We start from the raw sequence: 15047 nt of genomic DNA, 5'->3' as shown, positions 1-15047 counted from the left end.
ACTACTGGAAAAACCATGGCTTTGACTAGATGGACCTTTGTCGGCAAAGTAATGTTTCTGCTCTCTAGGTTGATCATAGCTTTTCTTCCAAGAAGCAAGTGTCTTTTAATTTCATGGCTGCAGTCACCGCCTGCAGTGATTTTAGAGCCCAAGAAAATGAAGTTTCACACTTTTTCATTGTTTCCCCATCTATTTACCATGAATTGATGGGACCCGATGCTGTTATCTTTGTTTATTGAATGTTGAGTTTTAAGCCAGGTTTTTCACTCCTCTTTTACTTTCATCAAGAGGTTCTTTAATTCCTCTTTGCTTTCTTCCATAAGGGCGGTCTCATCTGCATATCTGAGGTTATTGATATTTCTCCCAGCAATCTTGATTCCAGCTTGTGCTTCATCCAGTCCAACATTTTGCACAATGTACTCTGCATATAAGTTAAATAGGCAGGGTGACAATATATTGTGTTGATGTACATCTTTTCCAATTTTGAACCAGTCCATTGTTCCATGCCTGGTTCTGATTCTTTTTCTCTTTTTGATGGGTAATTGCTTTACAGAATTTTGCTGTTTTCTGTCAAACCTCAACATGAATTAGCCATAGGGATACATATACCCCTCCCTTTTTTGAAACTCCCTCCCATCTCCCTACCCATCCCACCCCTCTAGGTTTTTGACCTGCATAAAGATTTCTCAGGAGTCAGGTAGAAGGTCTGGTATTCCCATCTCTTTAAGAATTTTCCACAGTTTGTGGTGATCCACACAGTCAAAGTCAAACCTAGACAGTCAATGAAGCAGAAGTAAATGTTTTTCTGGAGTTCTCTTGTTTTTTCTATGATCCAATGGATGTCGACAATTTGATCTCCAGTTCCTAAGCCTTTTCTTAATCCAGCTTGAACATCTGGAAGATCTCAGTTCATCTACTATTGAAGCATAGCTTGGAGGATTTTCAGCATTACTTTGCTAGCATGTGAGATGAGTGCAATTCTGCTGTAATTTGAATGTTCTTTGGCATTGCCCTTCTTTGGGATTGAAATGAAAACTGAACTTTTCCAGTCCTGTGAACACTGCTGAGTTTTCCAAATTTGCAGACATATTGAGTGCAGCACTTTTGGGACTTGAAATAACTCAGCTGAAATTCTACCACCTCCTCTAGCTTTGTTCATAGTGATGCTTCCTAAGGCCCACTTGACTTCACATTCCAGGATGTCTGGCTCTAGGTGAGTGTTTACACCATCATGGTTATCTGGGTCATTAAGATCTTTTTTGTATAGTCCTTCTGTGTATTCTTGTCACCTCTTTTTAATATCTTCTGCTTCTGTTTCTGTCCATTATTATGCCCATCTTTGCATGAAATGTTCCCTTGGTATCTCTAATTTTCTTGAAGAGATCTCTAGTCTTTCCCACTCTATTGTTTTCTTCTGTTTCTTTGCATTGATCACTTAGGAAGTCTTTCTTGGCTTTCTTATCTCTCCTTGCTCTTCTTTGGAACTCTGTATTCAGTTGGATATATTTTTTCTTTTTCTCCTTTGCCTTTCACTTCTCATCTATTTGTAAGGCCTCCTCCAACAACCATTTTGCTTATGGCAGTAGATAGGGAAACAATGGAAACAGTGACAGGCTTTATTTTCATGGGCACCAAAATCACTGCTGATGGTGACTGCAGCCATGAAATTAAAAGATGCTTGCTCCTTGGAAGAAAAGCTACGACAAACCCAGACAGCATATTAAAATGCAGAGACTTTACTTTGCCAATAAAGGTCTGTCTAATCAAAGCTATGGTTTTTCCAGTAGTCATGTCTGGATGTGCGAGTTGGACCATAAAAAATGCTGAGTGCCAAAGAATTGATGCTTTTGAACTGTGGTATTGGGGAAGGCTCTTGAGAGTTCCTTGGACTGCAGGGATATCAAACCACTCAATCCTAAAGAAAATCAATCCTGAATATTCATTGGAAGGACTGATGTTGAAGCTGAAGCTCCAATACTTTGGCTACCTGATGTGAAGAACCAACTCTTTGGAAAAGATCCTGATGTTGGGAAAGATTGAAGGCAGGAGGAGATGGGGATGACAGAGGGTGAGATGGTTGGATGGAATCACCAACTTGATGGACATGAGTTTGAGCAAGCTCAGGAGTTGGTGATAGACAAGGAAGCCTGGTGTGCTGCTGTCCATGGGGTTGCAAAGAACCGGACATGACTGACTGAATTGAACTACTGATTTCTTTTTCCTGGGGATGCTTTTGATCACAGCCTCCTGTACAATGTTATGAACCTCCATCCAGAGTTCTTCAGGCACTCTGTCTATCAGATCTAATCCCTTGAATCTATTTGTCACTTCCACTGTATATTCGTAAGGGATTTGATTTAGGTCATACCTGAATGGTCTAGCGGTTTCCCCTACTTTCTTTAATTTCAGTCTGAATTTTGCAATAAGGAGTTAATGATCTGAGCCACAGTCAGCTCCCAGTCTTGTTTTTGCTGACTGTATAGAGCTTCTCCATCTTCAGCTGCAAAGAATATAGTTAATCTGATTTTGGTATTGATTATCTGGTGATGTCCATGGATAGAGCCATCTCTTGTGTTGTTGGAAGAGGGTGTTTGCTATGACCAGTGCGTTCTCTCAGCAAAACTCCGTTAGTCTTTGCCCTGCTTCATTTTGTGCTCCAAGGCCAAAGTTGCCTGTTACTCCAGGTATCTCTTGACCTCCTACTATTGCATTCCAGTCCCCTATGATGAAAAGGACATCCTTTTTTAGTATCTCAGTAAAGTTGGAGTGGGAGGAAGGGAAAAAAGAGCAGAATAACAAGTTTCTTTCTAGACTCTGGTTATGGCTTTGAAGAAATCCTGAGTGTACATGGACAACCAAACGTAAGCAAGAGAGTTGAGGATCTACTTCGATGAGATTGTGCTTGATTTTCTCCCAACTGTGACTGTATGTTCAGTCAATTTACATTCCTTTTAAAGTTTTGAAATTATGTTTGAAATTCCATTTTGGGAGCCTTAGCTCTTGAGGCCTGAGTCACTTTCTTTTGAATGATGGAAATGATACTAAAGTGATCCAATACCTTGTCTGGTGACTCATAGGAGGAGTAAAGCTGAAAAATAATGAGAATGTTTCCCCCATGCAATTCCTCAACTGCCCATGGCAATGATTCCTGAAGAAGCATGCCCATTAATCACATTTCAGACTGTGCCATCACAGAACAGCTGCATAGTCTCCCAACCCACCACCTCTGAACAGTGTATCAATATGCGTACAATGTTTATTGAAAAAAAAACTCTTCTTTTAAATTAATTTTTATTGTGTATGGTGTTAGAAAGTGTTATAGTTTCATTCTTTTACAAGTGGTTGACCAGTTTTCCCAGCACCACTTGTTAAAGAGGTTGTCTTTTTTCCATTGTATTACTCAGCCATGAAAAAGAATTCATTTGAACCAGTCCTAATGAGATGGATGAAGCTGGAGCCCATTATACAGAGTGAAGTAAGCCAGAAAGATAAAGAACATTACAGCATACTGACACATGTATATGGAATTTAGAAAGGTGATAACGATAACCCTATATGCAGAACAGAAAAAGAGACACAGAAATACAGAACAGACTTTTGAACTTTGTGGGAGAATGTGAGGGTGGGATATTTCAAAAGAACAGCATGTATACTATCTATGGTGAAACAGATCACCAGCCCAGGTGGGATGCACGAGACAAGTGCTCCGGCCTGGTGCACTGGGAAGACCCAGAGGAATCGGGTGGAGAGGGAGGTGGGAGGGGGGATCGGGATTGGGAATACATGTAAATCCATGGCTGATTCATATCAATGTATGACAAAACCCACTGGAAAAAAAAATAATAATAATAAAAATTTAAAAAAAAATAATTTTTATTGGAGTGCAGCTGCTTTACAATGTTGTGTTAATTTCTGTTGTACAGCAAAGCGAATCAACCATATGTATACATATATTCCCTCTTTATTGGATTTTCTTCCCATATGTTATCACAGAGCATTAAGCAGAGTTCCCTGTGCTATACAGGAGGTTTTTATTAGTTATCTATTTTATATATAGTAGTATATATATATGTCAATCCCAATTTTCCAATTCATCCCACTACCCACTTCCCACCCTTGTATCCATAAGGCCACTATCTACATGTGTCTCTATTTCTGCTTTGCAAATAAGTTCATCTGTATCATTTTTCTAGATTCTACATATAAGCAATATTAAACAATGTTTGTTTTTCTCTTTCTGACTTACTTCACTCTGTATGACAGTCTCTAGGTTGCCAATGTCTCTGCAAACTTCACAATTTCATTCCTTTTTAGGACTGAGTAATGTTCCATTGTACACATGTATCACATCTTCTTTATCCATCCTTCTATTGATGGACATTCATGTTGCCTCAATGCCCTGCCTATTGTAAATAGTGCTGCAATAATCATTGGAATGCATGTATTTTTTTAATTATAGTTTTCTCCAGGTATCCTTTCAGGAGTGGGGTTGCTGGGTCATACAGTAGTTCTATTTTTAGTTTTTTAAGGAATCTTCACACTGTTCTCTATATTGGCTGTATCAGCTTATATTCCCACCAACAATGTAAGAGGACTCCCTTTTTTCCATACTCTCTCCAGGATTTATTGTTTGTAAACTTTTTGATGATGGCCACTCTGACTGTGATTCCTCACAGTAGCTTTGATCTGCATTTCTCTAATAATGTGTGATGGTGAGCATCTTTTCATGGGTTTGCTGGCCATCTGTATGTCTTCTCTGGATAAATGTCTATTTAGATCTTCCACCCATTTTTTTATTGCATTGTTTGTTTTTTGATACTGATTTGATTTTGATAGTAAGCGATATTGGTATTGTGTATTTTGGAGATTAATCTGTTGTCAGTTGCTTCATTGCAAATGTTTTCTCCCATTCTGAGGGCTGTCTTCTCATCTTGTTTATGATTTTCTTCACTGCACAAAAGCTTTTAAGTTTCGCTATGTCCCATTTGTTTATTTTTGGTTTTATTTCCATTACTCAAGGAAATGAATCAAAAAAGGTCTTTGTTGTGATTTATGTCCAACAGTATTCTGCCTATGTTTTCCTCTAAGAGTTTCATAGTGTCTGGCCTTACCTTTAGGACTTTAATCCATTTTAAGTTTAGTTTTGTATATAGTGTTAGGGAGTGTTCTAATTTCCTTATTTTACATGTAGCTGTCCAGTTTTCCCACCACTACTTATTGAAGACACTGCATTTCTCTATTATTTATTCTTGCCTCCTTTGTCAAAGATTAGGTGACCAAGATGTGTGGGTTTATCTCTGGGCTTTCTATCCAGTTTCACTGATCCATATTTCTGTTTTTGTGCCATTGCACCATACTGTCATGATGATTGTAGGTTCGTAGTATAGTCTGAAGTCAGGGAGCTTGGTTCTTCCACCTCTGTTTTTCTTTCTCAAGATTGCTTTGCCTATTTGGGGTATTCTAATTCTGTGAAAAATGCCCTTGGTAATTTGATAGGGATTGTAATGAATTTGTAGATTGCTTTGGGTAGTACAGTCATTTTCACAATGACTTCTTCCAAGCCAAGAACATGGTGTATCTCTCCACCTGTTTGTATCATCTTTACTTTCATTCATTGGAGTCTTATTGTTTTCTTTTTTTTTTTTTTTTTCCGACTCTTCGCGACCCCATGGACTGCAGCCTACCAGGCTCCTCCGTCTCTTATTGTTTTCTGAGTACAGGTCTTTTGCCTCCTGGGGTAGGTTAATTCCTAGGGTTTTATTCTTTTAGTTGCAATGGTAAATGAGATTGTTTCCTTAATTTCTCTTTTGATCTTTCATTGTTAGTGTGTGGGGATGGAAGAAATTTCTGTGTATTCATTTTGTATCATGCAACTTTACCAAGCTGCTTGATTAGCTCTAGTAGTTTTCTGGTGGCATCTTTAGGATTTTTTATGTATAGTATCATGTCATCAACAAACAGCGACAGTTTTACTTCTTTTCCAGTTTGGATTTCTTTTATTTCTTTTTTTTTTTTCTCTCTGTTTGCCATGGCTAGGACTTCTAAAACTATGTTGAATAAAAGAGGTGAGAGTGCATACCAGTCAGAATGGCCACCATCAAAAAATCTACAAACATAAATGCTGAAGAGGGTTTGGAGAAAAGGGAACCCTCTCACACCGTTGGTGGGAATGTAAATTGATACAGCCACTACAGAAGACAGTATGAAGATTCCTTTAAAAAGTAGGAATAAAACTACCATATGACCCAACAATCTCACTACTGGGCAAATACCCTGAGGAAACCATATCTGAAAAAGACACATGTACCACAGTGTTCACTGAGGCACTATTTACAATAGCTAGGACATGGAAGCAACCTAGATGTCCATTGACAGGTGGATGGATAAAGAAGCTGTAGTACATATTATACAATGGAATATTTTTGTTCAGTCACCAAGTCATGTCTGACTCTTTGTGACCCCAGGGACTGTAGCAAGCCAAGCTTTCCTGTCCCTCACCATCTCCCAGAGTTTGCTGAGGTTCATGTCCATAGAATTGGTTATACCATCCAACCATCTCATCTTCTGTCACCCTCTTCTCCTTCTGCCTTCAATCATTCCCAACATCAGGGTCTTTTCCAATGAGCCAGGTGTTCACATTGGGTAGCTAAAATATTGAAGCTTCAGCATCAGTCTTTCCAAAGAGTATTCAGGGTTGATAACCTTTAAGACTGACTGGTTTGATCTCTTTGCTTTCCAAGGGACTCTCAAGAGTCTTCTCCAGCACCAAAGTTTGAAAGCATCAATTCTTTGGAGCTCTGCCTTCTTTATTGTCCAGCTCTCACATTTGTACATGACTACTGGAAAGATCATTGCTTTGACTATATGGACCTTGGTCGACAAAGTGAAGTCTTTGCTTTTTAGAATAGGTACTGCCAAAGCAAGCACTATCCGCTCTTTTTTAGATTCTTTTTTCATATAGGTCATTACAAAGTATTGAGAAGAATTCCCTGTGCTATACAGTAGGTCCTTATTAGTTATCTATTTTATATAGAGTTATCTATTTTATATAGAGTTGTCTATATTTTATATAGGTATGTTTATGTCAATCCCAGTCTTTTAATTTATTCCTCTTCCACTTCCCCCTGGCAAATAAGTTTGTTTTCTACATCTCTTATGTAGGAAAAAAAACCTCTGCCTTATTACTTCATAGTTGTAGCAACCATGTCAAGGTATAGTAAGAAAAAAGTTATTTTTTCTTCCATATCATACACAAGAAAGACAAGTATAAAAAATATCACGCCTCAGGGAAAACCAATATTAAGAAAAACCAGAAAAATCAGAGTTGCCTCTAAGTGAGCTGGAAAAAAGAAAAAAGTAGATGTCAGTCTTGGGTGTTTTATTCTAATACTCAGTGTATGAAAATCAACTTTCACCTTTTCAATACAAATATATGAGCTGCAGTATTATTCAAGGCATGTACATTTCACTATGCTGTTCAGTCACTCAGTTGTGTCCAATTCTCTGTGACCCCATGGACTGCAGCATGCCAGGTTTCCCTGTCCTTCACCATCTCCTGGAGCTTGCTCAAACTCATGTCTGTTGACTCGGTAATGCCATCCAACACCACAGTTCAAAAGCATCAGTTCTCCTGTGCTCAGCAGTCCAACTCTATATCAAGTGAAACACAAATGTTTTCCCAAGGAATCCACACCGAAGACTGTCTAACACCTGTCTGATTCACATGCAGGCTTTTTCAGGGAATCTCTTGGGGGTCAATGGTAGAATCTAGGCAGTGCTCCAGACACTCTTATACCTTTAATGTCTTTAAAAATTGTAGCCCCTTCAGGACCATTTTGCCCAGGATTTGTCAGATGCCATCTACTCAAAATAAGCATCAAGAGCTGTTCCAAAGTTCCAGAGTATTTAGATTTTGATGATGAACAGCATGAATACATCCATATTTAGGAATGCAACAGATGTTCTTTAATGAATTATGAGTATGTCACCAAAAATACAACCATTAGTCAAAACAAATTTCTATTTAATTGAGCAAACAATAAACAAAAGTCGTCATCAGCTCCTAACCAGGGTATATAAAGGGCCCAGAGAAGGAGGAAGACACTCACACCTGAGAACACTCAACTCCTCTCACCACCTCAACCCCACTCAGCCCCACACACCGCCATGACCGGCTCCTGCTGCGGCCCCATCGTCTCCTCCCTGAGCTGCGGCGGAGGCTGCCTCCAGCCCTGTTTCTACCGCGACCCCTGCTGCTGCCGCCCCGTGTCCTGCCAGACCACCGTGAGCCGGCCCGTGACCTGCGTGCCCCGCTGCACGCGCCCCATCTGCGAGCCCTGCCGCCGCCCAGTCTGCTGCGACCCCTGCGGCCTGCAGGAGGGCTGCTGCCGGCCCATCACCTGCTGCCCCACGTCCTGCCAGGCCGTGGTCTGCCGCCCCTGCTGCTGGGCCACCACGAGCTGCCAGCCCATCTCTGTGCGGTCCCCGTGCTGCCGGCCCACCTGCTGCCGGCCCGCCCCCTGCCGCACCACCTGCCGCACCTGCAGGACCTCCCCCTGCTGCTGAGCGGTGCACGCAACCGACCGTCTGAAAAAGTTCTACCCCCATTTCTCTACCTAACAAACCTCCTGCCCTGAGCCCTTAAGACCTCACATCAGCTGGGAGCTGGAGATCCAGGCTCATCTATTGAGGCTTGGGCTATTCTCAAGTAATAGTAACAACTTCCTTCTTCCCTTCTTAGGTCTTAAGTCTTGCAGCATGTTTGTTTTCTAATAAACTTCTCTTTTTTGGCCTAGCAAACACAACTTTGGTCTTACTTATTCATTCTATTTTTTTGTATTAAATGTAAGCCTAACAAAAATAGACTGATAGCCTACCGTCTACAAACCATAGACTGTATTAAAGTCAGGTTAATGTCACCCTGTTCAAGAAATTTCCAGGAGATGAAACAAACTCACAGTAATTAATCAACAATTAGAATATGAAAATGTACAACACACTGTCAACAGAGAAGTTACTATCAATTGGGGAGAACAAGGAAGACTGAAAAAGAAGCTAACATTTCATATGAGTTAAGATTTAGGAGTCCAGATCTCAGGGACGATGGTATTTTCCATAATGGAAACAGTATTGACAAAGGTATAAAGAAGTTGTTCAGAGATGATTAGAGTGGGTTATAGGTAGAGTAATAATGGAAGATCATTTTGGAAAGCTGGTGTGCTTTTAGAACTAGCCAAAGGAATATGCCATTTATTCAACAAACACAAAGAACTGTTGAAAGCCTTAGGGCAGGGGAATGGCATGACAGGAGTTGGGCATAAGGATGATTTCTGTGGTAGATGTTTATAAAAACAAAGGGCCAAAGGCTAGACATAATAATGACTGTTCAGAAGCAATCAATAGACCATTGCCATGGTCTACATGATACACAGTGTTAACTGAGATATTACCATGGAATAAAAAAGACACAAAGAATATGGCAGACATAGAAACCCAGGTGGAGAATTAACCAATCTGAATGTAAGAAACAAGAAACAACTAAGAATAAAATAATTAGAAATTGCAGATCTATGGGAAACTCTTTTGGTCAGAAGACACTTAAAACAATTTTTAAATATTTATACTGATTTTCTGTGTGTTTAAAACCACACAGAAATGTTAGAAGAAAACAGAGAAGACAGTGAGTTTTACTAACTTTAATTGATCCTGGAAAGCAACACAGTGTAAAATGAAATGAACTGACCTAGGAATGAGGAATAGAAGTTTCATACCCAGATCTTCTGGCTGTGTACTGGCTGTGTGAACGGAGCAAGTTACTAGCCTCTCCAAAGTGCAGTCAACCCTAAACTCCACAGCATTCTAATATCAACTGATGCTGAGAGGAAATTAGAAATGGTTCACACCACAATGTCAATATTCCAATTTAGAACTTTGAGGCTGAATGTTCCCTTCTTTTTTTCTGTTTCACACATCAATCTTTTTTCAAATTTATTTATTTTTAATTGGAGGATAATTTCTTTACAATATTGTGTTGGTTTCTGGCATACATCAACATGAATCAGCCACAGGTACATGGATGTCTCCCCTCTTTAACCTCCTTCTCACTTCCCACCCCATCCCTCCTCTCTAGGCACTCCCAGAGCACCCAGTTTGAGCTCCCTGTGACATACAGCATATTCCCACTGGCTATCTATTTTACATATGGTAATATATACGTTTCAATGCTACTCTCTCTGTCTATCCAAACCTCTCCTTTGCCCACTGGGTCCACAGGTCTGTTCTCTGGTCTGCATCTCCATAGGAACATCCTGTTTCTATGTTCAACTCTGGCTTATTGGTACTATGCCAATTTGTGCGCTAGAGTAAGATATGAGGCAGCAGATTGGGTCTTCCCTTCTACATAATCCTTCAGTGCCCCAGGCATAATAGTATTCAATAAACATGTGCTATTTATAAAAAGAATGATGTCAGTTTCCAAACCTATAAAATTAAATGGTTGGACAAAATGATATATTAAGTTTTTGATCTCTAACATTCAGTGATTCCCCTAACCGTCCTTTAACTTCATACCTGCAGTCATGGTTACCATGACATGGACATCTTTATTGACACTGCCATGAATCACTCTTTACTGTAATTCTATCACTGTACAAACCAAACCTCCACCTCATAAAAGCTAACTATGTGCTTCTACTCAGGGTTGGAAGGCAAGAACAAACCTACCACAAGTAGCAATAATGTATGCTTTTGGCCACCACTTTTTTCATTTCCTCCTGTATAACTCCAAACTTGTGATGGAAAATTGCATACATTTGGAAACCACCAAGAATTGTTTTGACCTATGTTTTGCTGAAATTTATCTTAATCTCTTTTCACTTGTATCTACTGAATGACATTTGATCATCCATTACCTTCACTGTTGTTGTTCAGTCATTAAGTAGTGTCCAACTCTAATCTGCATTATAAGACTGTGATCCAAAAAAAATGTTTCCTAGCTTCTGCTTCTTCTTTTATTGGTTCTCTTTCATAAATTCAATTGTCATGTTCTTTGGTCTAATATCATCCTTTCATAGGAAACAAGTTGTAGTTACATAAAAAATGACATAAATTGAAAATGAATCCCACCTTTGAGAAATAAATACTGTTCAGATAATCCATAGAGAAGTGATTCTTATCCTTCAGAGAGAAATGTCAATTACACATAAAATTTTTGTGACTTTTTTCCTAATTACTGGGTATGAATTTTAGTCCTTCTTTTAAATTTGTGCTATTAATATTAATAACAAAATACAGTAAATTAGGATGGAGATTTCATACTCTCCTCAGTGATAAGTGTTTCATCATGTCTGAATGTGTGAAGTTCAAGAGAAATCATAGAAATTGGAGAGATCCTGGAAAGATCTATGAATTCCTATGAATGTGGAGTTTATCAGTTTCTATCTGACTGCTTGTAGAAACTGTAATTTCAATTACCTAAAAAAAGTAGGAAGGCCTAGATGAAGGACAATCAATGGCTAATAATTTTATTCTGGAGACTGAAGGTTTGGAGAATATGATCCCATAGTCACATTGTCTTATGAGTGACAGTGATGTGATCATAAGTGCAAAACAAAGGCTGAGACTTGAAGAGAAATTACAGCATTATGTGAAAACAAAACATCAGTATTTCTACCAAAGACAAACACATTTGGTGAGTAGTAGCTGAGCAATAAGGAAAATCCAATTTGGAGGTATATTTAAAATAACTCATTGTTTCAACAATCAGAGGGCTCTGGAAAAGATTGTTTAAAAGAGTAATAAGAGAAAAATGCTGTCCATCACAAAAACAGGAAGTGGCCTAAGTCTATAAAAGGCCTGAGTGGAACAAGCAGACCTAACTCAGAAACTTCTCCAAGCATCCCAGCTCTCAGCCTAACCCCTGACACCATGGCCTGCTGTTCTACCAGCTTCTGTGGATTTCCCATCTGTTCCACTGCTGGGACCTGTGGCTCCAGCCGCTGCCAATCAACCTGCAGTCAGACCAGCTGCTGCCAGCCAACCTCCATCCAGACCAGCTGCTGCCAGCCAACCTGCCTCCAGACCAGTAGCTGTGGGACCAGCTATGGCATTGGTGGCAGCGTTGGCTATGGCCAGGTGGGCAGCAGTGGGGCTGTGAGCAGCCGCACCAGATGGTGCCGCCCTGACTGCCGCGTGGAGGGCACCAGCCTGCCTCCCTGCTGTGTGGTGAGCTGCACATCCCCATCCTGCTGCCAGCTGCACTATGCCCAGGCCTCCTGCTGCCGCCCATCCTACTGTGGGCAGTCCTGCTGCCGCCCAGCCTGCTGCTGCCAGCCCACCTGCACTGAGCCCATCTGCGAGCCCACCTGCTGCCAACCCATCTGTTAAAAACCTTCTGATAGAAATCCTAAGACCATGGCACTTCAAAATTAGCAAATGTAGAGTCCCAACAAACTTCTAAGCACTAATACCCATAACCCAGCCCACCTCATGCCACAAGGGCTACATAATTTCCCTAACATGGAAATTGATTTATAATAAAAAACCAAAAATATTTCATAAATCTGGATATCAATAGAAGTCCTACAGTGTGAAAAGAAATGTGTAATACTTTGCTATAAATATCTTCTGAAATGTTTCAACAACTCATCGGCTTTTGGATTTAATAAAAATTTTCATTCTTCAGTGATGAAGTCATTGTTGGAGCTTTCTTTTCTTTGGTATCTGTTATTGATATTGGGGTACTGGGATTTTTCAAAATGTCAATAAATGTGGCATAGTGCTGCAGTTTTTCTTTATTATTGTGCTTTTAGCAGTGGCCTTTAAAAGGTGGTTTTCCCAGATCTGAAAGAGACACGTGCACCCCAATGTTCATCGCAGCACTGTTTATAATTGCCAGGACATGGAAGCAACCTAGATGCCCATCAGCAGATGAATGGATAAGGAAGCTGTGGTACATATACACAATGGAATATTACTCAGCCATTAAAAAGAATTCATTTGAATCAGTTCTAATGAGATGGATGAAACTGGAGCCCATCATACAGAGTGAAGTAAGCCAGAAAGATAAAGACCATTACAGTATACTAACGCATATATATGGAATTTAGAAAGATGGTAATGATAACCCTACATGCAAAACAGAAAAAGAGACACAGATGTACAGAACAGAATTTTGAACTCTGTGGGAGAAGGCGAGGGTGGGATGTTTCGAGAGAACAGCATCAAAACATGTATATTATCTAGGGTGAAACAGATCACCAGCCCAGGCTGGATGCATGAGACAAGTGCTCGGGCCTGGTGCACTGGGAAGACCCAGAGGGATCGGGTGGAGAGAGAGGTGGGAGGGGGGATCTGGATGCGGAATACATGTAAATCCATGGCTGATTCATGTCAACGTATGACAAAAACCACTACAATATTGTAAAGTAATTAGCCTCCAACTAATAAAAATAAATGGAAAAAAAAAAATATATATATATATATAAAAAGGTGGTTTTCCTTGTCTATCTGCAGTCAAAATATATGATTAAAAGAATACATCAGTATTTAGACACTATTCCCTGAAGTCCTCAAGCATGCAAATTAATGGTTTAGGTGTCCCAGAATACCAATTTTATGTCATTTGGCTTCTTGAGGTGTCGCCAAATATATTCAGTTCATTCACATATGATTCTGTGGACAATTTTTTAAATCATCAAGGATACAAAAGTAATACATAATTGGATAGACAGTTATTAGCATAAGGTGTGGGCTTCCCTGGTAGCTCAGCTGCTAAAGAATCTGCTTGCAATGCAGAAGACCCCTGGGTCTGATTCCTGGGTCAGGAAGATCCCCTGGAGAAGGGACAGGTTATCCACTCCGGTATTATTAAGCTTCCCGGATGGCTCAGATGATAACGAATCTGCCTGCACTGTGGAAGACCTGGGTTTGATCCCTGGGTTGGGAAGATCCCCTGGAAAAGAGAATGGCAACCCACTCCAGTATTCTTACCTGGAGAATCCCCATGGACAGAGGAGCCTGGTGTGCTACAGTCCATGGGGTTGCAAAGAGTTGGACATGACTGAGTGACCTAGCACAGCACAGCACATCATAAGGTGTAAGGCATCCTGAACTCCAGTCCCCACTTTGTAACCCACAATCCATGAGTTCTTGAACAAGTCCCTTTGCTTGCCTGGGACCCTGTTTCTAACCTGGAGAATGATATAATTGAGTTTTATTTCTTGCAATGTCCCTTACAGGCATAGGATATTAGATCATTTCCTAAATAGGTGACACATTAATAATGAGTCCCTTCAGATGCCCAAAGGGGAAAAAATATTCAATGGTCAAATAGTGTTGCATGTGTTATCAACATATGGAAGGTATATACAGCACCTTAGAAAATTAAAAGGACTGAGATGTCCTATAATAGAGGAATCTCTAAACCATCACTCAGTGGTTCCCAGAGAATACTTGAGTCATTTATTACCAACTATTGAAGCTAAAGCTCCAATACTTGGGCCACCTGATGCAAAGAACTGACTCACTGGAAAAGACCCTGATGCTGGAAAAGATTGAAGGCAGGAGAAGAAGGGGACAATAGAGCATGAGATGGTTGGATGGAATCTCCAACTTGATAGACATGAGTTTAGGCAAGCTCCAGGAGTTGATGATGGACAGGAAAACCTGGTGTGCTGCCATCCATAGGGTCGAGAAGAGTCGGACACAACTGAGCGACTAAACTGACTGACTCTGAACATCCTGTTAGCAATTAATTCTAGTACTCCTCAAAATATTCTTTGGAAAGTGAGGAAAGGGAATTACAACTGATGTATTTTTTTAATACCTACACAATTCCCTCCTGTATTGTGAAGCGGAAAATAAATATCCATTGAAGGGCTGGGTTTATATGAACACGAAGTTGGTATTCACTGTCCTCATTTTAACCTCCAAGGAGCGTTCCAGAATAAAGCAAAGATGAAATAAAAGACACTTAATGGAACTTCTGTGCTAAAGGATGAAATCTTTGGTCATAAAATCAAAGTGGTGAGTCAATCACAGGAGGAAGA

At 40.1% G+C, this 15047-nt stretch overlaps 2 protein-coding genes across 2 annotated transcripts; both read left to right on the top strand.

Moving 5' to 3' along the window:
- The first annotated feature begins 8166 nt into the window (after positions 1 to 8166).
- On the top strand, positions 8167 to 8565 carry LOC133056062 (keratin, high-sulfur matrix protein, IIIA3). The gene has a single exon (XM_061141145.1). The coding sequence runs from the start codon at positions 8167 to 8169 to the stop codon at positions 8563 to 8565; it is 399 nt and encodes a 132-aa protein (XP_060997128.1).
- A 3360-nt stretch (positions 8566 to 11925) lies between these two features.
- LOC133056061 (keratin, high-sulfur matrix protein, B2C) lies at positions 11926 to 12384 on the top strand. Its single transcript, XM_061141144.1, has one exon. It carries the CDS (start codon positions 11926 to 11928, stop codon positions 12382 to 12384), a length of 459 nt encoding a protein of 152 aa, XP_060997127.1.
- The last annotated feature ends 2663 nt before the right edge of the window (positions 12385 to 15047 follow it).

This window comes from Dama dama, chromosome 5, assembly GCF_033118175.1.
Source record: "Dama dama isolate Ldn47 chromosome 5, ASM3311817v1, whole genome shotgun sequence".
Lineage (NCBI taxonomy): Eukaryota > Metazoa > Chordata > Mammalia > Artiodactyla > Cervidae > Dama > Dama dama.
This window is presented reverse-complemented; position numbering and strand designations above follow the sequence as displayed.

What these genes read in the sequence shown, in the direction of transcription:
- LOC133056062 (XM_061141145.1), top strand. Translation starts at nt 8,167, where the DNA reads ATGACCGGCTCCTGCTGCGGCCCCATCGTCTCCTCCCTGAGCTGCGGC.
- LOC133056061 (XM_061141144.1), top strand. Translation starts at nt 11,926, where the DNA reads ATGGCCTGCTGTTCTACCAGCTTCTGTGGATTTCCCATCTGTTCCACT.